Here is a 25,963-nt window from a genome sequence, read left to right on the forward strand (position 1 = left end):
AACACATCATCCTCTGCAACTTCCACCACATCACCCTCTGCAACGTCCACATCATCCTCTGCAACTTCCAACACATCATCCTCTGCAACTTCCACATCACCCTCTGCAACTTCCACATCATCCTTTGCAACTTCCACATCATCCTCTGCAACTTCCAACACATCATCCTCTGCAACTTCCACATCACCCTCTGCAACTTCCACATCACCCTCTGCAACTTCCACATCATCCTTTGCAACTTCCACATCATCCTCTGCAACTTCCAATACATCATCCTCTGCTACTTCCACATCACCCTCTGCAACTTCCACATCACCCTCTGCAACTTCCACATCATCCTTTGCAACTTCCACATCATCCTCTGCAACTTCCAACACATCATCCTCTGCAACTTCCACATCATCCTCTGCAACTTCCAACACATCATCCTCTGCAACTTCCACCTCATCCTCTGCAACTTCCAACACATCATCCTCTGCAACTTCCAACACATCATCCTCTGCAACTTCCACCATGTCATCCTCTGCAACTTCCACATCATCCTCTGCAACTTCCAACACATCATCCTCTGCAACTTCCACCTCATCCTCTGCAACTTCCAACACATCATCCTCTGCAACTTCCAACACATCATCCTCTGCAACTTCCAACACATCATCCTCTGCAACTTCCAACACATCATCCTCTGCAACTTCCAACACATCATCCTCTGCAACTTCCAACACATCATCGTCTGCAACTTCCAACACATCATCCTCTGCAATTTCCAACAGATCACCCTCTGCAACTTCCAACACATCATCCTCTGCAACTTCCACATCATCCTCTGCAACTTCCACCACATCATCCTCTGCAACTTCCAACACATCATCCTCTGCAACTTCCAACACATCATCCTCTGCAACTTCCACATCATCCTCTGCAACTTCCACCACATCATCCTCTGCAACTTCCAACACATCATCCTCTGCAACTTCCAACACATCATCCTCTGCAACTTCCACATCATCCTCTGCAACTTCCACCACATCATCCTCTGCAACTTCCAACACATCATCCTCTGCAACTTCCACCACATCATCCTCTGCAACTTCCAACACATCATCCTCTGCAACTTCCAACACATCATCCTCTGCAACTTCCAACACATCATCCTCTGCAACTTCCACCATGTCATCCTCTGCAACTTCCACATCATCCTCTGCAACTTCCAACACATCATCCTCTGCAACTTCCACATCATCCTCTGCAACTTCCACCACATCATCCTCTGCAACTTCCAACACATCATCCTCTGCAACTTCCAACACATCATCCTCTGCAACTTCCAACACATCATCCTCTGCAACTTCCACCTCATCCTCTGCAACTTCCAACACATCATCCTCTGCAAATTCCACCACATCATCCTCTGCAATTTCCAACAGATCACCCTCTGCAACTTCCAACACATCATCCTCTGCAACTTCCACATCATCCTCTGCAACTTCCACCACATCATCCTCTGCAACTTCCAACACATCATCCTCTGCAACTTCCAACACATCATCCTCTGCAACTTCCAACACATCATCCTCTGCAACTTCCACCTCATCCTCTGCAACTTCCAACACATCATCCTCTGCAACTTCCAACACATCATCCTCTGCAACTTCCAACACATCATCCTCTGCAAGTTCCAACACATCATCCTCTGCAACTTCCAACACATCATCCTCTGCAACTTCCACATCATCCTCTGCAACTTCCACCACGTCATCCTCTGCAACTTCCACCACGTCATCCTCTGCAACTTCCAATACATCATCCTCTGCAACTTCCACATCACCCTCTGCAACTTCCACATCATCCTTTGCAACTTCCACATCATCCTCTGCAACTTCCAATACATCATCCTCTGCTACTTCCACATCACCCTCTGCAACTTTCACATCATCCTCTGCAACTTCCACCACGTCATCCTCTGCAACTTCCACCACATCATCCTCTGCAACTTCCAACACGTCATCCTCTGCAACTTCCACTACATCATCCTCTGCAACTTCCACATCATCCTCTGCAACTTCCACATCATCCTCTGCAACTTCCACATCATCCTCTGCAACTTCCAACACATCATCCTCTGCAACTTCCACCACATCATCCTCTGCAACTTCCACATCATCCTCTGCAACTTCCACCACATCATCCTCTGCAACTTCCAACACATCATCCTCTGCAACTTCCACCACATCATCCTCTGCAACTTCCACCACATCATCCTCTGCAACTTCCAACACGTCATCCTCTGCAACTTCCACCACGTCATCCTCTGCAACTTCCACCACATCATCCTCTGCAACTTCCAACACGTCATCCTCTGCAACTTCCACTACATCATCCTCTGCAACTTCCACATCATCCTCTGCAACTTCCACATCATCCTCTGCAACTTCCACATCATCCTCTGCAACTTCCAACACATCATCCTCTGCAACTTCCAACACATCATCCTCTGCAACTTCCAACACATCATCCTCTGCAACTTCCAACACATCATCCTCTGCAACTTCCACATCATCCTCTGCAACTTCCACATCATCCTCTGCAACTTCCACATCATCCTCTGCAACTTCCACATCATCCTCTGCAACTTCCACATCATCCTCTGCAACTTCCACCACATCACCCTCTGCAACTTCCACATCATCCTCTGCAACTTCCAACACATCATCCTCTGCAACTTCCACCACATCATCCTCTGCAACTTCCAACACATCATCCTCTGCAACTTCCAACACATCATCCTCTGCAACTTCCACATCATCCTCTGCAACTTCCAACACATCATCCTCTGCAACTTCCACATCATCCTCTGCAACTTCCACCACGTCATCCTCTGCAACTTCCACATCATCCTCTGCAAATTCCACCACATCATCCTCTGCAACTTCCACCACATCTTCCTCTGCAACTTCCAACACATCATCCTCTGCAAATTCCACCACATCATCCTCTGCAACTTCCAACACATCATCCTCTGCAACTTCCACATCATCCTCTGCAACTTCCAACACATCATCCTCTGCAACTTCCAACACAACATCCTCTGCAACTTCCAACACATCATCCTCTGCAACTTCCACATCATCCTCTGCAACTTCCAACACATCATCCTCTGCAACTTCCACCTCATCCTCTGCAACTTCCAACACATCATCCTCTGCAACTTCCAACACATCATCCTCTGCAACTTCCACCATGTCATCCTCTGCAACTTCCACATCATCCTCTGCAACTTCCAACACATCATCCTCTGCAACTTCCACCTCATCCTCTGCAACTTCCAACACATCATCCTCTGCAACTTCCAACACATCATCCTCTGCAACTTCCAACACATCATCCTCTGCAACTTCCAACACATCATCCTCTGCAACTTCCAACACATCATCCTCTGCAACTTCCAACACATCATCCTCTGCAACTTCCACATCATCCTCTGCAACTTCCACATCATCCTCTGCAACTTCCAACACATCATCCTCTGCAACTTCCACATCATCCTCTGCAACTTCCAACACATCATCCTCTGCAACTTCCACCACGTCATCCTCTGCAACTTCCAACACATCATCCTCTGCAACTTCCACATCATCCTCTGCAACTTCCACCACATCATCCTCTGCAACTTCCACCACATCATCCTCTGCAACTTCCACATCATCCTCTGCAACTTCCACCAAATCATCCTCTGCAACTTCCACCACATCATCCTCTGCAACTTCCACATCATCCTCTGCAACTTCCACCACATCATCCTCTGCAACTTCCACATCATCCTCTGCAACTTCCACCAAATCATCCTCTGCAACTTCCACCACATCATCCTCTGCAACTTCCAACACATCATCCTCTGCAAATTCCACCACATCATCCTCTGCAACTTCCAACACATCATCCTCTGCAACTTCCACATCATCCTCTGCAACTTCCAACACATCATCCTCTGCAACTTCCAACACATCATCCTCTGCAACTTCCACCAAATCATCCTCTGCAACTTCCACCACATCATCCTCTGCAACTTCCACATCATCCTCTGCAACTTCCAACACATCATCCTCTGCAACTTCCAACACATCATCCTCTGCAACTTCCACCACATCATCCTCTGCAACTTCCACATCATCCTCTGCAACTTCCACCAAATCATCCTCTGCAACTTCCAACACATCATCCTCTGCAACTTCCACCACATCATCCTCTGCAACTTCCACCACGTCATCCTCTGCAAGTTCCACATCATCCTCTGCAACTTCCACCAAATCATCCTCTGCAACTTCCACCACATCATCCTCTGCAACTTCCACCACGTCATCCTCTGCAAGTTCCACATCATCCTCTGCAACTTCCACATCATCCTCTGCAACTTCCACATCATCCTCTGCAACTTCCAACACATCATCCTCTGCAACTTCCAACACATCATCCTCTGCAACTTCCAACACATCATCCTCTGCAACTTCCAACACATCATCCTCTGCAACTTCCACCACGTCATCCTCTGCAAGTTCCACATCATCCTCTGCAACTTCCACCAAATCATCCTCTGCAACTTCCACCACATCATCCTCTGCAACTTCCAACACATCATCCTCTGCAACTTCCACATCATCCTCTGCAACTTCCAACACATCATCCTCTGCAACTTCCACATCATCCTCTGCAACTTCCACCAAATCATCCTCTGCAACTTCCACCACATCATCCTCTGCAACTTCCAACACATCATCCTCTGCAACTTCCACATCATCCTCTGCAACTTCCAACACATCATCCTCTGCAACTTCCACATCATCCTCTGCAACTTCCAACACATCATCCTCTGCAACTTCCACCACGTCATCCTCTGCAACTTCCAACACGTCATCCTCTGCAACTTCCACATCATCCTCTGCAACTTCCAACACATCATCCTCTGCAACTTCCAACACATCATCCTCTGCAACTTCCACCACATCATCCTCTGCAACTTCCACATCATCCTCTGCAACTTCCACCAAATCATCCTCTGCAACTTCCAACACATCATCCTCTGCAACTTCCACCACATCACCCTCTGCAACGTCCACATCATCCTCTGCAACTTCCAACACATCATCCTCTGCAACTTCCACATCACCCTCTGCAACTTCCACATCATCCTTTGCAACTTCCACATCATCCTCTGCAACTTCCAACACATCATCCTCTGCAACTTCCACATCACCCTCTGCAACTTCCACATCACCCTCTGCAACTTCCACATCATCCTTTGCAACTTCCACATCATCCTCTGCAACTTCCAATACATCATCCTCTGCTACTTCCACATCACCCTCTGCAACTTCCACATCACCCTCTGCAACTTCCACATCATCCTTTGCAACTTCCACATCATCCTCTGCAACTTCCAACACATCATCCTCTGCAACTTCCACATCATCCTCTGCAACTTCCAACACATCATCCTCTGCAACTTCCACCTCATCCTCTGCAACTTCCAACACATCATCCTCTGCAACTTCCAACACATCATCCTCTGCAACTTCCACCATGTCATCCTCTGCAACTTCCACATCATCCTCTGCAACTTCCAACACATCATCCTCTGCAACTTCCACCTCATCCTCTGCAACTTCCAACACATCATCCTCTGCAACTTCCAACACATCATCCTCTGCAACTTCCAACACATCATCCTCTGCAACTTCCAACACATCATCCTCTGCAACTTCCAACACATCATCCTCTGCAACTTCCAACACATCATCGTCTGCAACTTCCAACACATCATCCTCTGCAATTTCCAACAGATCACCCTCTGCAACTTCCAACACATCATCCTCTGCAACTTCCACATCATCCTCTGCAACTTCCACCACATCATCCTCTGCAACTTCCAACACATCATCCTCTGCAACTTCCAACACATCATCCTCTGCAACTTCCACATCATCCTCTGCAACTTCCACCACATCATCCTCTGCAACTTCCAACACATCATCCTCTGCAACTTCCAACACATCATCCTCTGCAACTTCCACATCATCCTCTGCAACTTCCACCACATCATCCTCTGCAACTTCCAACACATCATCCTCTGCAACTTCCACCACATCATCCTCTGCAACTTCCAACACATCATCCTCTGCAACTTCCAACACATCATCCTCTGCAACTTCCAACACATCATCCTCTGCAACTTCCACCATGTCATCCTCTGCAACTTCCACATCATCCTCTGCAACTTCCAACACATCATCCTCTGCAACTTCCACATCATCCTCTGCAACTTCCACCACATCATCCTCTGCAACTTCCAACACATCATCCTCTGCAACTTCCAACACATCATCCTCTGCAACTTCCAACACATCATCCTCTGCAACTTCCACCTCATCCTCTGCAACTTCCAACACATCATCCTCTGCAAATTCCACCACATCATCCTCTGCAATTTCCAACAGATCACCCTCTGCAACTTCCAACACATCATCCTCTGCAACTTCCACATCATCCTCTGCAACTTCCACCACATCATCCTCTGCAACTTCCAACACATCATCCTCTGCAACTTCCAACACATCATCCTCTGCAACTTCCAACACATCATCCTCTGCAACTTCCACCTCATCCTCTGCAACTTCCAACACATCATCCTCTGCAACTTCCAACACATCATCCTCTGCAACTTCCAACACATCATCCTCTGCAAGTTCCAACACATCATCCTCTGCAACTTCCAACACATCATCCTCTGCAACTTCCACATCATCCTCTGCAACTTCCACCACGTCATCCTCTGCAACTTCCACCACGTCATCCTCTGCAACTTCCAATACATCATCCTCTGCAACTTCCACATCACCCTCTGCAACTTCCACATCATCCTTTGCAACTTCCACATCATCCTCTGCAACTTCCAATACATCATCCTCTGCTACTTCCACATCACCCTCTGCAACTTTCACATCACCCTCTGCAACTTCCACATCATCCTCTGCAACTTCCACATCATCCTCTGCAACTTACACGTCATCCTCTGCAACTTCCACATCATCCTCTGCAACTTCCACATCATCCTCTGCAACTTCCAACACATCATCCTCTGCAACTTCCACCACGTCATCCTCTGCAACTTCCACCACGTCATCCTCTGCACTTCCACCACGTCATCCTCTGCAACTTCCACGTCATCCTCTGCAACTTCCAACACATCATCCTCTGCAACTTCCACATCATCCTCTGCAACTTCCAACACATCATCCTCTGCAACTTCCACATCACCCTCTGCAACTTCCACATCATCCTTTGCAACTTCCAACACATCATCCTCTGCAACTTCCACCACGTCATCCTCTGCAACTTCCACCACGTCATCCTCTGCAACTTCCACCACGTCATCCTCTGCAACTTCCACCACATCATCCTCTGCAACTTCCACCACATCATCCTCTGCAACTTCCACCACGTCATCCTCTGCAACTTCCACATCATCCTCTGCAACTTCCACCACATCATCCTCTGCAACTTCCACCACGTCATCCTCTGCAACTTCCACATCATCCTCTGCAACTTCCAACACATCATCCTCTGCAACTTCCAACACATCATCCTCTGCAACTTCCACATCATCCTCTGCAACTTCCACATCATCCTCTGCAACTTCCACCACATCATCCTCTGCAACTTCCACATCACCCTCTGCAACTTCCAACACATCATCCTCTGCAACTTCCACATCATCCTCTGCAACTTCCACCACATCATCCTCTGCAACTTCCACATCATCCTCTGCAACTTCCACCACATCATCCTCTGCAACTTCCACATCATCCTCTGCAACTTCCACATCATCCTCTGCAACTTCCACATCATCCTCTGCAACTTCCAACACATCATCCTCTGCAACTTCCACATCATCCTCTGCAACTTCCACCACATCATCCTCTGCAACTTCCACATCATCCTCTGCAACTTCCACCACATCATCCTCTGCAACTTCCACATCATCCTCTGCAACTTCCACATCATCCTCTGCAACTTCCACATCATCCTCTGCAACTTCCAACACATCATCCTCTGCAACTTCCAACACATCATCCTCTGCAACTTCCACCACGTCATCCTCTGCAACGTCCAACACATCACCCTCTGCAACCTCCAACACATCACCCTCTGCAACCTCCAACACATCATCCTCTGCAACTTCCACATCACCCTCTGCAACTTCCAACACATCATCCTCTGCAACTTCCACATCATCCTCTGCAACTTCCACATCATCCTCTGCAACTTCCACATCACCCTCTGCAACTTCCAACACATCATCCTCTGCAACTTCCACATCATCCTCTGCAACTTCCACATCATCCTCTGCAACTTCCACATCACCCTCTGCAACTTCCAACACATCATCCTCTGCAACTTCCACATCATCCTCTGCAACTTCCACATCATCCTCTGCAACTTCCACATCATCCTCTGCAACTTCCAACACATCATCCTCTGCAACTTCCAACACATCATCCTCTGCAACTTCCAACACGTCATCCTCTGCAACTTCCAACACGTCATCCTCTGCAACCTCTACCACATCATCCTCTGCAACTTCCACATCATCCTCTGCAACTTCCACATCATCCTCTGCAACTTCCACATCATCCTCAGCAACTTCCACCACGTCATCCTCTGCAACGTCCAACACATCACCCTCTGCAACCTCCAACACATCACCCTCTGCAACCTCCAACACATCATCCTCTGCAACTTCCACATCACCCTCTGCAACTTCCAACACATCATCCTCTGCAACTTCCACATCACCCTCTGCAACCTCCAACACATCATCCTCTGCAACTTCCACATCACCCTCTGCAACTTCCAACACATCATCCTCTGCAACTTCCACATCATCCTCTGGAACTTCCAACACATCATCCTCTGCAACTTCCAACACATCACCCTCTGCAACTTCCACATCATCCTCTGCAACTTCCACATCATCCTCTGGAACTTCCAACACATCATCCTCTGCAACTTCCAACACATCATCCTCTGCAACTTCCACATCACCCTCTGCAACTTCCAACACATCATCCTCTGCAACTTCCACATCATCCTCTGCAACTTCCACATCATCCTCTGCAACTTCCAACACATCACCCTCTGCAACCTCCAACACATCATCCTTTGCAACTTCCACATCACCCTCTGCAACTTCCAACACATCATCCTCTGCAACTTCCACATCACCCTCTGCAACTTCCACATCATCCTCTGCAACTTCCACATCATCCTCTGCAACTTCCAACACATCATCCTCTGCAACTTCCACATCATCCTCTGCAACTTCCACATCATCCTCTGCAACTTCCAACACATCATCCTCTGCAACTTCCACATCACCCTCTGCAACTTCCAACACATCATCCTCTGCAACTTCCACATCATCCTCTGCAACTTCCACATCATCCTCTGCAACTTCCACATCATCCTCTGCAACTTCCAACACATCATCCTCTGCAACTTCCAACACATCATCCTCTGCAACTTCCAACAGATCACCCTCTGCAACTTCTAACACATCATCCTCTGCAACTTCCAACACATCATCCTCTGCAACTTCCACATCATCCTCTGCAACTTCCACCAAATCATCCTCTGCAACTTCCACCACATCATCCTCTGCAACTTCCAACACATCATCCTCTGCAAATTCCACCACATCATCCTCTGCAACTTCCAACACATCATCCTCTGCAACTTCCACATCACCCTCTGCAACTTCCACATCATCCTCTGCAACTTCCACCGCATCATCCTCTGCAACTTCCAACGCATCATCCTCTGCAACTTCCAACACATCATCCTCTGCAACTTCCAACACGTCATCCTCTGCAACTTCCAACACGTCATCCTCTGCAACTTCCAACACATCATCCTCTGCAACTTCCACATCATCCTCTGCAACTTCCAACACATCATCCTCTGCAACTTCCACATCATCCTCTGCAACTTCCAACACATCATCCTCTGCAACTTCCACATCATCCTCTGCAACTTCCACATCATCCTCTGCAACTTCCACATCACCCTCTGCAACTTCCAACACATCATCCTCTGCAACTTCCACATCATCCTCTGCAACTTCCACATCATCCTCTGCAACTTCCACATCATCCTCTGCAACTTCCACATCATCCTCTGCAACTTCCACCACATCATCCTCTGCAACTTCCAACGCATCATCCTCTGCAACTTCCAACACGTCATCCTCTGCAACTTCCAACACGTCATCCTCTGCAACTTCCAACACGTCATCCTCTGCAACTTCCAACACATCATCCTCTGCAACTTCCACATCATCCTCTGCAACTTCCAACACATCATCCTCTGCAACTTCCAACACATCATCCTCTGCAACTTCCAACACATCATCCTCTGCAACTTCCACATCATCCTCTGCAACTTCCAACACATCATCCTCTGCAACTTCCACATCATCCTCTGCAACTTCCAACACATCATCCTCTGCAACTTCCACATCATCCTCTGCAACTTCCACATCACCCTCTGCAACTTCCAACACATCATCCTCTGCAACTTCCACATCATCCTCTGCAACTTCCACATCATCCTCTGCAACTTCCACATCATCCTCTGCAACTTCCACCACATCATCCTCTGCAACTTCCAACGCATCATCCTCTGCAACTTCCAACACATCATCCTCTGCAACTTCCAACACGTCATCCTCTGCAACTTCCAACACATCATCCTCTGCAACTTCCAACACATCATCCTCTGCAACTTCCACATCATCCTCTGCAACTTCCAACACATCATCCTCTGCAACTTCCAACACATCATCCTCTGCAACTTCCAACACATCATCCTCTGCAACTTCCACATCATCCTCTGCAACTTCCAACACATCATCCTCTGCAACTTCCACATCATCCTCTGCAACTTCCAACACATCATCCTCTGCAACTTCCACATCATCCTCTGCAACTTCCACATCACCCTCTGCAACTTCCAACACATCATCCTCTGCAACTTCCACATCATCCTCTGCAACTTCCACATCGTCATCCTCTGCAACTTCCACATCATCCTCTGCAACTTCCAACACATCATCCTCTGCAACTTCCACATCAGCCTCTGCAACTTCCACATCACCCTCTGCAACTTCCAACACATCATCCTCTGCAACTTCCACATCATCCTCTGCAACTTCCACATCATCCTCTGCAACTTCCACATCATCCTCTGCAACTTCCACATCATCCTCTGCAACTTCCAACACATCATCGTCTGCAACTTCCACCATCCTACCATCTTCAATGTAATGCTCCCACCAAAAGCACCTGTACTTGCTCTCCCCACCAACTCTCTTGCCTTCCAATGGAATCACTCCCTCTGCCCTAGAGCAGAGGGAGCCCAAGGGGTGACCTTTGGCTGCTGGCAGCTTTAGTAAAGCAGTGGTACAAAACAGTCTCGCAAAAGAGATAGAGAGTTTGAAAAATGAAGTGGAAGGGCTAAACCAGCAATGTGTTACCATGGGGGAGATTGCCCAGTCAACTTAAACTTCAGCTAAAGAGATAGAGATAGGAGCACAGAGATGACTAGGAAAGGTGCAGTAGTTAAGAGACTGCCACAGAACTAACTGGCATCCAGACCCATTAAGGTCTGAGCTCTGAAGTTGTGGGAGGCGACCCCGTCACAGCGATGTGGGATGGAGACATTTGGTTAGGTTGTGAGGATGGGTAAAAGAGATTATAGGAGAGCCTTGGGGATCTCCCTCTAAGTGAGCACCTTTCCCCCATGCAGCTGTACCAGTACAGGCCAGACCGGTGGCCACCTTCTACCAGAACTGGCAAGGTGTCTGTCAGCCTATAGCCCCTCCAGCTTCCATGGAACAGCGTGAGTGAGAGCAGCAGGCTGTGGGAGAGGGACCTGCAGTGGGTAACACTGTGGGTCTCACTGAGACAACTACTGTCAGGGAATTCTCTGCTAAGGAACTGGTGGAGCTGGGAGACAGGTGTAGTGCTGGAGGGAGTCTATTTGGGGGGGTGGGGGTGGGGGTGGGGGGTGGGGGTGGGGGGTGGGGGTGAGCGGTTCCTGCTTCCCACTCGGGTGAGGAGTCGCTATGGGCAGAGTGATAGTGGCAATTAAGGTCAGGTATCCCTTACCCTCGAGTGGGATTTGCAGCCCTGGGAGGAGTGGAGTGCAGCTGGGCTCTCATCTCAGGCATCTGCTATGGCAATGACAACCCACGAGTGGATCATAGGTTAATCAGTATAATGGTTAAAGCAGCAGCTCCCAGTTTAAAGGGAGTGAGACTGCCCCCAATGTTAGAGGGTACCATAGATGCCACCAGAGTTTTGGAGGGAGTAGAGTACGTGGGGGAATGCCCTCTGAGTTGGATGCGCAGATTAGTTATACAGCCTGAGGGTGGAGTGCCCTGTGTGACCTGTAAGGGAAAGCTTTTGGCTCTGCTCAGAGCTGGGGTCTGATAGGAGCAGGTAAATGGGGTTCCCACTGTTATATGGAGCAAGCAATGGCAGGGGAAGTGGGGGCAGGAGGCCATCAAGGGAGAAGGGTCATTCTCCAAACCCTACCCCAATACAGGCTCCTTCTGTCCTCTGCAGGATTCCTCGCATTTCATTCAGGGTTCCCTATATCCTTTGCAAAGGGCACTGATGGCAGTGGGTGGCACCTTCCTGCCCCATTCCCAAAGGGAAGGGAGGGTTCATTTCCCCTGCACCCTCCCACCTGTAATAAAGTATGAACTGTCTGAGTTTGGCAAAGTGTTTTTCTTTTTGTTCTTTGGAAAAAGTGTTAAAGTTTTCCACTGTGGAAATTAACTGTTCTAAGTTTTGCAGTTAATTGCGAAGGGTGGGAAGGAAGAAAACTACAAGCATGGATTAAATTTGTTTTTGGAGGGAGATTGGATCCCTTAGGAGTGAACTGAAATGTTCCTTTTCTTAACAAGAATGTTCCACAAGGTTAAAAAATATTTTGGGTATTATCAACACATTGAATTTAAATTCTTCTGGAAAGAACTTTGCAAAGATGAGACATATTCACATCCTGAGACTCATTAAACACAAATGAGTAGCCAGGATTCAGGTCATTCCTGTCTCTTAGAATGCAGATGTGTAATGTGTTTGTTGTCCAACATGTGTCAGGTAAAATGCAGTTGAGAGTACACCATAAACACGAGAAAATCTGCAGATGCTGGAAATACAAAGCGACACAGACAAAATGCTGGAGGAACTCAGCAGGTCAGGCAGCATCTGTGGAAAAAATAAATAGTTAATGTTTCGGGCTGAGTTCCCTCAGGACCACAGAAAATCACAGGGAGAAGGCAGACAAAGTGAGCCAGCACACTGAGAATTTCATTACAAGAAACTTAAATAACGACCATCAACATCCTGGTTGAAGACGACCTACAAATGAAAATTAATGGGTACACAAATACAGAAGACACCGACAGCAAGCCGTGAATAAAGTGTTAAAATATAATGGTAATGGTTTGTTGTAATGAAGGCTCGTTCTCAAAGGTAGGTGATTAGTTATATAGATTAGAATAGAAAGAGTTTGAGAAAATAGACAGGAAGGATCTGAGTTACTGTAGGGACATCTAGTCCCCCAAACCCTGATGGAAAGGCAGACTGAGAAAGAGAAGGAATTACACACAGCGTTTGAAGGCAGCCACTCCTGCCTGAATGGGGAGTGAACACAAATGAGCCGGTCTCAGAGCTGGACAGCCCAGCAGTGGATGTCACCAGGGCAGATACTTGAATTGAGACCACCTCAAATCCTCCTGTAGATTGATCAAAGAAACTGGTTGTTAAGCTCTCTCTGATCTGTCATGGCATGGAAAGTAAACTGTTTCCTCTAAACCTGATACAAAGTTATTCTGCCGTGCCCCTGCCCACAGAGTAACTACTGACAGCCAGTACTGAAAGCTTTGGCTATCAGAGAATGAAGAGATCAAGAGGATGTGATCAAATTTCTGGAACATTTTATTGTCATCTCTGCTCAATCTTGCAGATAGCTAGTTAAGGATGTTAGATCATGCAGGATATGATAGGTTAGTAGTTGGGGGAGGGATCTGAGGTGAAAGGCATTTTCACTGCCCTGCTTAATCAGATCCTCCTTAAAGACTGGTCTTCCTGGGACAGATTTCTGTCCAGGGGCCAAGAGAAGGGTATACTAGGGAGTATTCTGGAGTTATATGAATATAACACTTACTAATTCAAACAAAAAACAGCTTTCAGTTCTTAATGTTGATTGTAAATTGCAAGCAGCAAGACGTTCGCATTTTCATCAGCCATACGTTAAGAGAATCAGGCACTGGAAGGTTGGTGGACTGCTGTAGTGCACTAGGCTGACAATTCTGGGCAGCAGTGTTTTATGTTTTGTGTATAGTATATTGACGCAACCATATCGATTATACAAACCTGTGGACTGGGTGTCATGTCTTTCAAGGAGTGGTATGTTGCAGTGGGTATCAATTTTACCTGTTCATTGAAAGCTGCCCCCCCGTACTAGCTAGGGATTGGCCCTCCCACTAGCTGACGATGTCATGGCACAGGTAGAATTTATGTCTAACACGCAGTAACCTCGCGGCCTTTTTTCACATTTTGGGTTGCCACGGGCAGTTTGGCGTTGCCATGGAAACAGTAAACAGTGGAGGTGTGCTGTAGTAAAGAGGGCCCAGGTGCACACTTTAGGTCAGTATTTGCCACTGTGTGTATGCTTAGTGTCTGTTTTGCCCTGCCACTTTGGGCGCTCAGTTTAGATGAATATTGGTAACCTAGTGTAACCTGGAGGGTTTTCTCAATGTTTAGTACTTGTCTGCTCCTGTAAATAAATAGTTAGCCTACTAACCAGTACCATGTGTCTTCCGTCCCCACTCACTGAACGCGCAAACCTGATTTCACATACCGGTTTAATACTATACATTTTCATTTGCCTACCTGTCTCTCAAATTCATCCACAATATTTTAGCCACTATACCACATATTTCTTTCCTCCCAGCTCAGGTGCCTTGTATACAATTCCCGCTTTCCGGTGCGAACCTCTTTTCTAGACTTTTCTGGATTGTTGCACGCCCAACCCCACTCCTGCATTCTATTGGCAAGAATGGGACTGAACCTCGAGACATGAAGACTGAATCCCTGAAGCTGGACCTGAAAGCCACACAGACATCATCTTCTTTCATTTTAAAGATAAAATTGTATATGTTACAAGTTATTTGTGATTCATCCATGACTCATTCACAGTTGCTGCAGATCTCTATTTTTATCCCCTTCCCCTGAACATTCTGCTTTCTCTTCATAAACTTGGCATCCTTACCTCTGTTTTCAATTTCCAACTCACTTTTTGAAGGCTGTTCACTCCTGCACTCATAACCTAATGTTGCCTTCCAGTTCATTTCTGCATTGACATTCAAATTTACATCCCCAATTTTGACATTTTCCCATGGTATTGGTCCTCCAACACCTTCCAAGACTAAACTGATCTTCCGATTATATTATTTTGAATATCCTTGCCGCAATCTCACCCGTCACGTTTTGTAATATTAAAAAAACATTAAGCTAATTCAAAGTAAGACACAAGAGTCCAGGAATGTGGGTCTAACTTGGAGTTTACTTTAAGTGAGGTGTGCACATATCACATGGCAGTGTGATGACATATGCAAATCACTTATATTTACATACAAGCCATAATTAATTATTTACACAAACAAGAATGTTTCATCAATTACTCAAATGCTACAAAATATTAAATACACAATAGTCCTCACTGCTTAGCTATAGACTCCAATGCAATGAAGAATGCATCTCAGCTCTCTATGTAATACAACCACTATATACAGACATCCACAGCATAGTAAAATTTAAGTTGTCTCCTTCGGGTCTAAAGGTTTAACCACCATAGAGGATTTTTTACTCTTGTGAGATAGCATCTTTCCTGACAAGGCAGATCACTCTGCTCAGCAGATGAGACTCGTGTCTGTGAAACACCTCAGATCTGGGGCCTCCTCCGTGCTGGTTGTAGGAGTTGAATCTGAGACTGCAGAAACTGGTTCTGACAGCAGTAACCAACTTTCTTCTCTAACCGTTTGCTCTGCTCTCCTCAACCAATCGAAGACGTCAGAATGTGATCCGCTGTGTAGGAGAACGGTTCAGTTCTGTGCTTAATCTTTCTGAGTACCCACTTTTGATCACTCTGTAGTCCCTCGCCACGAGTGAAACACTGAACTTCCTTGTTTGAGGAGTGTTCAATTTGTCCCAGCTGTTTGTCCTGCGTACTCCTCTGAGATTGTGTCTGAGGAGATCCAAGCGTGAACGGAAAGGTGGTGTGTGTTGCATGACGATATGCAAGAGGGAAATTTGCGAGCTTCTGGTTCAATGTTAGTGTAGTGTGATCTGCTGACAGTGCTCACAGAGCCTTCTTTAAACTCTGGACAAACCTCTACGCCAAGCCATTTGTAGTTGGATGTAATCAATCAAATCAAATTTAATTATCATTCAAACCATACATAGATACAACTGAATGAGACAGTGTTCCTCTGCGGCCAAAGTGCAAAACATTCAAAATATGAAGCAAACATTCAAAAAAAGTGAGTAACATTCAAAATAGTGAGTAACACAATTCAAAATAATGAGCAAAGAAGCATATTCACTCTTAAAAAAACATATAGAGTCCAAGACCCTGAATGACAATGTCCAGCAATTGATGGTATGGTCTCCCAGCAGTGTCCAGCCACATGCAATCCAGTCGGTTATTCCGCCGCTCGAACACGAGAAGGCAACACCGATGGGAGAGGCCAGGCCCCAACCAAGCGCAGACGCCACACTGAAATGCTTCCGCGTCTTCTCAACTGGCCTAGTCCTCATTACAACCAAGGTTACACCGCACCCCGTCACCTGTCTCTCCACCAAACAAGGGTAACAGGCCTGCAGAAACTTACATTATCAGTGTCCAACAGAGTCTTGTGATTGCAAGTGAAATGTGCGAGACAAACTACCACAATTATTCTGCACCAACTAAGATGCTTTCAAGCAGCGGCCAGCAACACGGTCTGCAGCCAGGTCAGCTCCATCAAACACAAACTGGCTCCGCCGACATCCCGATGCATTCCTTTCCCAATATCCTGGCTGGCCCCTTCTCCAGCATCCCAGAATTTGCCTTATTCTATTCATTTTTAGGAATGAACCACAAACTGTGGTCCACTGTCACTAAGTGTTCTTCTGAAGAGGTTTCTCAATGGTGCATCACCAGTGTGCCAGGCTCCAGTGGAGGCTACTTCTGATCACTCTGTTGTTGTATCCACTATTACCAAGAGATTTGTGCCCATGAATGGTTGGCAAAATCCACATGAATCCTCTGCCAGGACAAAGCAAGCCATTCCCAGCGATGGAGAGGTGCTGCTCTGGGCATCTTCTGGACATGTTGACATCCCATACAGAGCATGGTAAGCTGCTTGACCTGCTGATCTATCCCAGGCCATTTCAAACCAATGCCTTCATTTTAACCAGGCCTGGATGACCAGCATGCAGCTCCAAAACACATTATCTCTCAGCTTGGATGGTATAACAACTCTCAATCGCCACACAAGGCAACTTCCTTCAAGGGAAGTTCATCCCAGTGCTGGTAAAAATGGGGGAAACTGGAGTTTTCCTTGCACTTTCCAGCCATTATTGGTGGCCACGTAGACCTGAGATAGTGTGGCTCTTTTCAGGTTTCCCTTTGGATTATCTCTGCAATAAGGGGGAGACTTCTGATTTGTGTCAGGGAGAATACGTCAAAAGGAGTGAGTAAATTTCTATGGTCCTTCCTTTTCCAAGTGTAAACACAATCATCCATCAGCATTTCCATGATTAGTTGTCCTCTCGAATTCAAACTTGTAATTTTGTCCTCCAGGAAAGAGCACACCTCTGCGTTCCTGCTGCTGCTGTTAGTGGAAGACACTTCTGTAGAATGAAAATGGACACTAGTGGCTGATGATCAGTAACAGAGGTAAACTCTCCCCCATTACTGTTTGAAATGTTTTACACCCCAAATCAGACTCAAGGCCTCTCCATCAACCTGTGCGCCATCTTGCTCTGCAGCAGTAAGGGAACATGTTGCAAAGGCTGTGTGCATTCACTTCCATCACTCATAACATGTGACATGTCTGCACCTATACAAGGCAAAACGCCATTGGCATGCTTCACTGGATGATGTGGATCACAATGTGTCAGTACGGTGCCTGCCATCACTGCTTCCTTTTTGTTTTTTTGTAATTCAAATTTTTATTATTATTTATTCTTATTTTACAAAGCAGCACAGCATATCATACAGCAGATACAGTACAGCATATTTATACAGCCATCCCATGACAGGAAAATATACTAAACTAAGAAACAGAAAAAAACTTCTAATTTAAGTTTAAATTAACAGACAACCAAAATTGATCCCACGCGTCTTGCACATTTTCCTCACTGTTAATTCTTCCCAGCATGTGTTCATATGATGAAATCTTAACCACTCCCTTGGAAAACCATCTCACACTGCTTTGACCATTGCCATTTCTTCGCAATCTGCAGTATTAAGTTCAAGGGATGAGCAAAGCAGCTAGGTTTAGTAGGAACCTGTTATAGTAGTTGACAAATCCTAAAAAGGACCACAACTGGGACACATCCTTTGGCCTTGGGCATCCACTACTGCTTGAATTTTCAGCAAGTTTCACCTTTAAATCTGCATTGGCCTGCTGTGTGTGAGCCCCTGCCACAACAGAAACACAACCTTTTTGGCCAGGCTGGTTTCTGTTTAGATGTTGCAATTTTGTTCACGCTCACTTTCATTCCTCACTGCAACTTAATTGCGTCTCTGTCTACAGTTTCCATTGAAACAGTGACTTTAACTGCTCTCTTAAATGTGAGCACTGCTTCTATTAGGAGCCATTTTTGAATTTTTTTTATAAGATTCCACAAACTGAACGATCCCTTAGTGTATCATTAATCCCATTACCAAACTGACAATGTTCAATCACTTCAATTCAGCCACATACGTTGAAATGGACTCCCCTTCTTTTTGGTTCCACTGATGAACCTAAAGCATTCTGCAATCAACAGTGGCTTCAGTTATAAATGTTCCTGCGTTACTTTGACAGTATTAGCAAAGCTAATTTCTGCTGGTTTGGTTGGAGCAGTGAAACTTCAAAGCAAATTGTATGCCTTCAAACACAATGCACTTAGCAAAATTGGTACTCATTTCTCACTGGCTATTTCATTTGCTTCAGATGAGGAATGAATGTGATGGTGGTGGAACTCAGTGGATCAGGCAGCACCTGTGCAGTGAAATGGAAAGTCGATCTCAACCCAAAACTGTGAATGTTCATTCCCTCCAGAGAAGCTACCTGACTCCTGAAGTTCTACCAGCATCATATCTGTTCCTCATCTGTAGTCTCCTGCATCTTCAATTTTTTTGCAGCTTCCTGAACGAACAACAGATATGCTAAAGAGATGTTTAGAGGACAGTTCTTCCAACACAAAGGCAATCTTTTCTTGCTTCTGTACTGAAGATGCTATTGTGGTCAAGATCTGGAGTTCTCTACTTCAAAAACAATCTGCTATCAGCAAATCAGAAATGATAGTAAGCTCGACCACTGTTTATTATGTTATATAATTAGCTCATATTAGAGTCAAGCTAAGTGTCCAAAGGGTAAAAAACACAGATTGTCAGTTGTTCGAAGCAGCATCTAGGTGGGCCAGAAGTTCAAAGGTTCAATTTAATGTCAGAGAATTGTATACAATGTACATCCTGAAATGCTTTTTCTTCGCAAAACAGCCACGAAAACAGAGGGGTACCCCAAAGAATGAACAACAGTTAAACGTGAGAACCCCAAAGTTCCCCCTCCCGCGCGTAAGCGGCGGTGAGCAACGATCCCCCCTCTCCCATTATCAATGTTTTCAGATCAATGCATCAGGACCGAGAATGGAGAAGGAAATTAGCTGGTATAAAGAGCATAGGAGACTTGAATGGGGAATGGGTACCCTACAAGAGCTATTCTATGACACTAAACAACTGATTTAATTCCAGTTGCAACACAACATCTGCTACATTTGTATGCAAAGATAGTTTCCCGTTGTCAAGGCAATAAAACTGTCAGAGGAATGGAGAGTGGCAGCACCCATATTGTGCATATTCTCTGTATTTATTTCCCTTAAACCATGTGTTGTATAAATTCTTGTACACACACTCCAGTCATTTAGAACACATTTCTCTTGTTCGTTCCTCTGAAGTACATTCTTTAACACTTCTCACCTGTAGATCCTTCTCAAGACTCTGTCGCTCAGCCATCAACACTCGTTCCTGAAGTTCCTCAATCGTGCCCTGCAACAGTTCATTCTCCTCAATCACAGCACTGATACGCTGCTCCAGTTCACGTTTTCGTTCTGTTAGCATTTTTATCTGAGATCAGGAGGTAAAATTAGGCATCAGAATGCTGTAGACAGCCCAGCTACAGTGTGGAGACAAAGTGTGATGGGTAAAGGAGGCATTGGCTATGGATATGGGGTAAATGAGGGTAAGGCAGGGAAGGGAAGGCCACAAAAATAGGATAAGGGCAACGTCAAGAGGATGGGAAGTCAGGCAAGAAATAACAGGCAAAGATGTTGCAGATAAGATAGGACAGCCAGAACGTCTGAATACTTAAATCCCAGCTGGATACAATAGGTGCTTTTAACCACCTAACCACATCAACATTGGCTGATTGCACCCAGATGGATGCAACTGTACTTTTCAAGCTGGAGCACCACCATTGGTGACAACGAGAGCAAGTTCACTGTACACTGAGGGCAGGAACGTTATTGTACATGCAGAACTATAAGCTGGTGTGTTTTTGTGTTCAGAGGGGCAGCAGGTCACCAAATCCAGTGAAGGGATAAAGGATTTAGTTACAGTAATGAGCAATGATTGACAGATGTTAAAGTATTAGATAGAAAGTATTAAGTACTTACTTCTAGAATCTGCTGCTCCACATCACCCCATAGACAAAAAAAAGGAAAAAAAAAACAAAAAATATAACAGTAATGAGCAGTATTTTTAACATTTGGTATTTTGTGTTCATCAAGTTAAGGGAAGAAAATTATTCTGCTTTTTGTCCAGAAAGTAAGTAGCTAGCATTTCTAGCTTAAGTTCTGATTATCCAGATTGCATGTTGTATGTCAGCAGCTTCTCACATTTACAAATCCTGTAGGAATCCTTTTGATTCTTATTCACTGTGCTGGACAGGTTGTTCCTAAATTACACATCGGAAAGTATCTATTAAAGTGCACTCACATAGTATAGACAAACAATCTTGCTCACTATCATATTAATTAAGCCGACAATTTCCATGTATTACCCCACTACTCTATATAAACTCTTCAAACATATTCACACTTTATGTGGCCAAGAGTAAACCCTCACCTCTCAAACATCCTATGCCATATAAAAAGGATCCTGAGATTCATTCATACTCGGTATACAGTCACTATATACCAAAAGGTTCAATAACACATCATCAACCCTTAGAAATGTTCACAGTGCTCTGCACATAATTTATCTTGGACAGAGTCACAGAGCTATAGGCACAAAAATGGACTCTTTGGCCTAACACACTAATCCCATTTGCCTACATTAGGCCGATATCTCTCTCCTCCTTCCCCAACAAAGTATCTGCTCAAACACTTTTTGTATATTATAATTGTTTCTGCCTCTAGCAGCCTGTTCTATATAACTACTATATTGGAAAAACCTGCCCTTCAGATCTTTAAATATTTTCCTCTTACCTTAAACCTATGCTCTCTAGCTTTAGAGATCCTTACCCTGGAAAAAGACCATCTACCTACGCTTCTGAGAACTTTATAAATTCCATCTGACTTTAATTCTAAAGATATATCAGCAATATATTAGAAAGGTATTCAAAATTATTCAAAACCTATAAAATTTTAATGACTTTTGAACATGAAAACATAATTTTAAGTTCAAAATGGACAACCTCATATGTTTGCATTGAAATTGATTTGCAATAATTTTACTAACTTGTTTAATCTATTAACAACTTCTTTTTCCCCATTACAATTCTTCCATCTAAACTGCTCATTTCCAAGGGCAAGTGCCTTTTTAAAAGTCTCTGTGAAATAGAACAGAGTTGTGTTTCTGTGCCAATTCCTTGTTCATATTGTGCTTTCCATGCAAACCAGCTAAGACCCAAGGTTCCATGGGCATCCATTACTAGTTAATTTGTGGCTTTAAGCTTCAGAACAATTTGGGAACTGTACTCTACAAGTCTAATGTTTCTCTACTTCCTATTTTTGGATTCTTGCTGTCCTATGTTCCAATGTTTATTTGTATAAATAATTATAACTATAAATTTAAGACTAAATATTACAATAATGTATTTTTCACCGTTCTAAAGGAACAGATATATAAGCAAACCATAAAAATCCTGGTGTTATAGGACAAGAGGATAAATAGGAGTCCTAAACAATGATATAGAAACATAGAAAACCTGCAGCACAATACAGGCCCTTTGGCCCACAATGCTGTGCTGGACATGTACTTACTTTAGAAATTACCTAGGCTTACCTATAGCCCTCTATTTTTCTAAGCTCCATGTACCTATCCAAAAGTCTCTTAAAAGACCCTATTGTATCCGCCTCCACCACCATCGCCAGCAGCCCATTCCACACACTCACCACTCTCTGCGTAAAACACTTACCCCTGACGTCTCCTCTGTACCTACTTCCAAGTGTCTTAAAACTATGCCCTCTCATGCTAGCCATTTCAGCCCCGGGGAAAAGCCTCTGACTATCCACACCATCAATGCTTCAATTCAATATCTTAATTCAGGCCATGTATTGGATTACTCACTGCAGATCACATGAGAATAGTTTGCTAATGGAAACTATTTTATTGGTGCCAGCTTTATTTAAAGTACTGAGAGAGAATCGGAACCATAACACACATCACTCCAGAATCTCTTGTGCCATTGCTTATAGACTTCGATAGGCACGGCTTTAAACATGGAATAAATACACTGATGCAATCCAACGGGATCTCACCTCAGCTTGCAAGCTCTCTAAGCGCACCACGTGCTGATTTGTCGATATGCTTTTCTCCCGGAACTCGTCACGGAGGTTATGAACTTGCATTGAGAGTTGCTGCTCTATCTCAGCTGTCTATAGAAGAAGAAACAAAGTCAAGGGATGTAGTACAAGAACTATACACTGTACAAGTATGGACAACTATAATTTCTTACTAATTTTTGCTCCATTATGTGCTCTCTCTTTGGCTTTTATGTTGGCTTTGACTTCTCTTGTTAGTCATGGTTGTGTCATCTTGCCTTTAGAATACTTCTTCCTCTTTGGGATGTATATATTATGTGCCTTCTGAATTGTTTCCAGAAATTCCGACCATTGCTGCTCTGCGGTTATCCTATCCATTCTTTTCCAACCAATTTTGGCCCACTCCTCTCTCATGCCTTTACTCCACTGAAATATCGATTCATCTGACTTTAGCTTCTCCTTCACAAATTTCAGGATGAATTTGATCAGATTATGATCACTTTCCCCTAAAGGTTCTTTTACCTTAAGATCTTTAATCTATTCGTTTATTGCACATCAACCACTCCAGAATAGCGGATCCCCTAATGAGCTCAACACTCAAGCTGCTCTAAAAAGCCACCTCATTGGCATTCTAGAAATTCCCCCTACTGGGGTCTAATACTTGATTTTCTCAATCTACCTACATATTGAAATCCCCCATAACTATTGTAACACTGCCCTTTTGGCATGTATACTCCCTTCAGAATCAGAATCAGATTTATTATCACCGGTACGTGACGTGAAATTTGTTAACTTAGCAGCAGCAGTTCAATGCAATACATAATCTAACAGAGAGAAAAAAATAATAAATAAAATAAAACATAATAATAAACAAACAACTAAATCAATTACATATATTGAATAGATTATTAAAAATGTGCAAGAACAGAAATACTGTATATTAAAAAAGTGAGATAGTGTCCAAAGCTTCAAAGTCCATTCAGGAATTGGATGGCAGAGAGGAAGAAGCTGTTCCTGAATCGCTGAGTGAGTGCCTTCAGGCTTCTGTATCTCCCACCTGATGGTAACAGTGAAAAAAGGGCATGCCCTAGGTGCTGGAGATCTTTAATAATGGACGCTGTCTTTCTGAGACACCGCTCCCTAAAGATGTCCTGGGTACTTTGTAGGCTAGTGCCCAAGATAGAGCTGATTAGATTTACAACCTTCTGCAGCTTCTTTTGGTCCTGTGCAGTAGCCCCCCCCCCCCCCCCATACCAGACAGTAATGCAGCCTGTCAGAATGCTCTCCACGGTACAACTAGAGAAATTTTTGAGTGCATTTGTTGACATGCCAAATCGCTTCAAACTCCTAATGAAATATAGCCAGTGTCTTGCCTTCTTTATGACTACAGCAATGTATTGGGACCAGGTTAGATCCTCAGAGATCTTGACACCCAGGAACTTGAGGCTGCTCATTCTCTCCACTTCTGATCCCTCTATGAGGATTGGTATGTGTTCCTTCATCTTACCCTTCCTGAAGTCCACAATCAGCTCTTTCATCTTACTGATGTTGAATACCAGGTTGTTGCTGTGGCACTATTCCACTAGTTGGCAATCTCACTCCTGTACGCCTCTCATCACCACCTGAGATTCTACCAACAATGGTTGTATCATTAGTAAATTTGTAGATGGTATTTGACTGTGTGACTATGCCTAGCCACACAGTCATGTGTATATAGAGAGTAGAGCAGTGGGCTAAGCACACACCCCTGAGGTGCACCAGTGTTGATCGTCAGCGAGGAGGATATGTTATCAGCAGTCCGCACAGATTGTGGTCTTCTGGTTAGGAAGTCAAAGAGCTAGTTGCAGAGGGAGGTACAGAGGCCCAGGTTCTGCATCAGGATTGTGGGAATGATGGTATGAAATGCTGATCTGTAGTTGATGAACAGCATCCTGACGTAGGTGCTTGTGTTGTCTGTGTGGTCTAAAGCCGTGTGAAGAGCCATGGAGATTGCATCTGCCGTTGACCTATTGTGATGATAGGCAAATTGCAGTGGGTCCAGGTCCTTGCTGAGGCAAGGGTTGTTTTATTCTTGCAGTTCCTTAGCTCTACCCCCAACTACTCAACACCTTCCGATGCTACATCACCACTTTCTAATGATTCGATTTCATTTTTTTACCAACAGAGCCACGTCACCCCCTCAGCTGTCCTGCTGGTCCTTTCAATACAGTGTGTATCCTTGGACCTTAAGCTCCTAGCTATAATCTTCTTTCAGCTGTGATTCAGTGATGCTCACAACATCATACGTGCAAATCTGTAAATATGCTACATTCATCTACCTTATTCCATATATTGTGCAAACTCAAATATAATACACTCAGTTTTGTATTCACCCTTTTCGATTTAGTCCACATTTTACATTGCAAATCATCCCGTTGACTACAATTTTGCCCAATCATCAGCTTCTCCTTGCTAGGAGTCTCACTATACACTGCCTTTGCTTGTAAACCAACTCCTTCACCCTTAGTACTATCTGTCCAGTTCCCACCCCGCTGCCAAATTAGTTTAAACTCTCCGGAACAACTCTAGTAAACGTCTCTGGAAAGATATTGGTCCCCCTCGAGTTCAGGTGTAAATCATCCATTTTGTACAGGTCATACCTTCCCTAGAAGAGATCCAATGATCCATAAATCTGAACCCCTGCCCTTTCCACCAGTTCCTCGGCCACACATTCATCTGCCGGATCATCCTGTTCTTACCCTCACTGGCACATGGTGCAAGTAGCTATACAGAGAATTTTTTGAGGATGTGACTAAACACCTCGATGAAGGAAGAGCAGTAGA

At 44.8% G+C, this 25,963-nt stretch overlaps 1 protein-coding gene across 2 annotated transcripts in view; it reads right to left on the reverse strand.

The window, feature by feature from the left end:
• The window catches only part of LOC140738233 (BICD family-like cargo adapter 1), a 112,329-nt gene that overhangs the window by 25,980 nt on the left and 60,386 nt on the right, over positions 1-25,963 (reverse strand). For both annotated transcript variants that reach the window (XR_012101340.1, XM_073065359.1), the window contains exons 3-4: positions 23,139-23,255; positions 20,356-20,502 (exon numbers count right to left, since the gene is read on the reverse strand). Coding sequence is in view for 1 of the 2 variants with exons in the window: in XM_073065359.1 (XP_072921460.1) it covers positions 20,356-20,502; positions 23,139-23,255 (264 nt within the window). In the remaining variant the exon portion in view is untranslated. The remainder of the gene's footprint in view (positions 1-20,355; positions 20,503-23,138; positions 23,256-25,963) is intronic.

Source organism: Hemitrygon akajei, chromosome 14 (assembly GCF_048418815.1).
Source record: "Hemitrygon akajei chromosome 14, sHemAka1.3, whole genome shotgun sequence".
NCBI lineage: Eukaryota > Metazoa > Chordata > Chondrichthyes > Myliobatiformes > Dasyatidae > Hemitrygon > Hemitrygon akajei.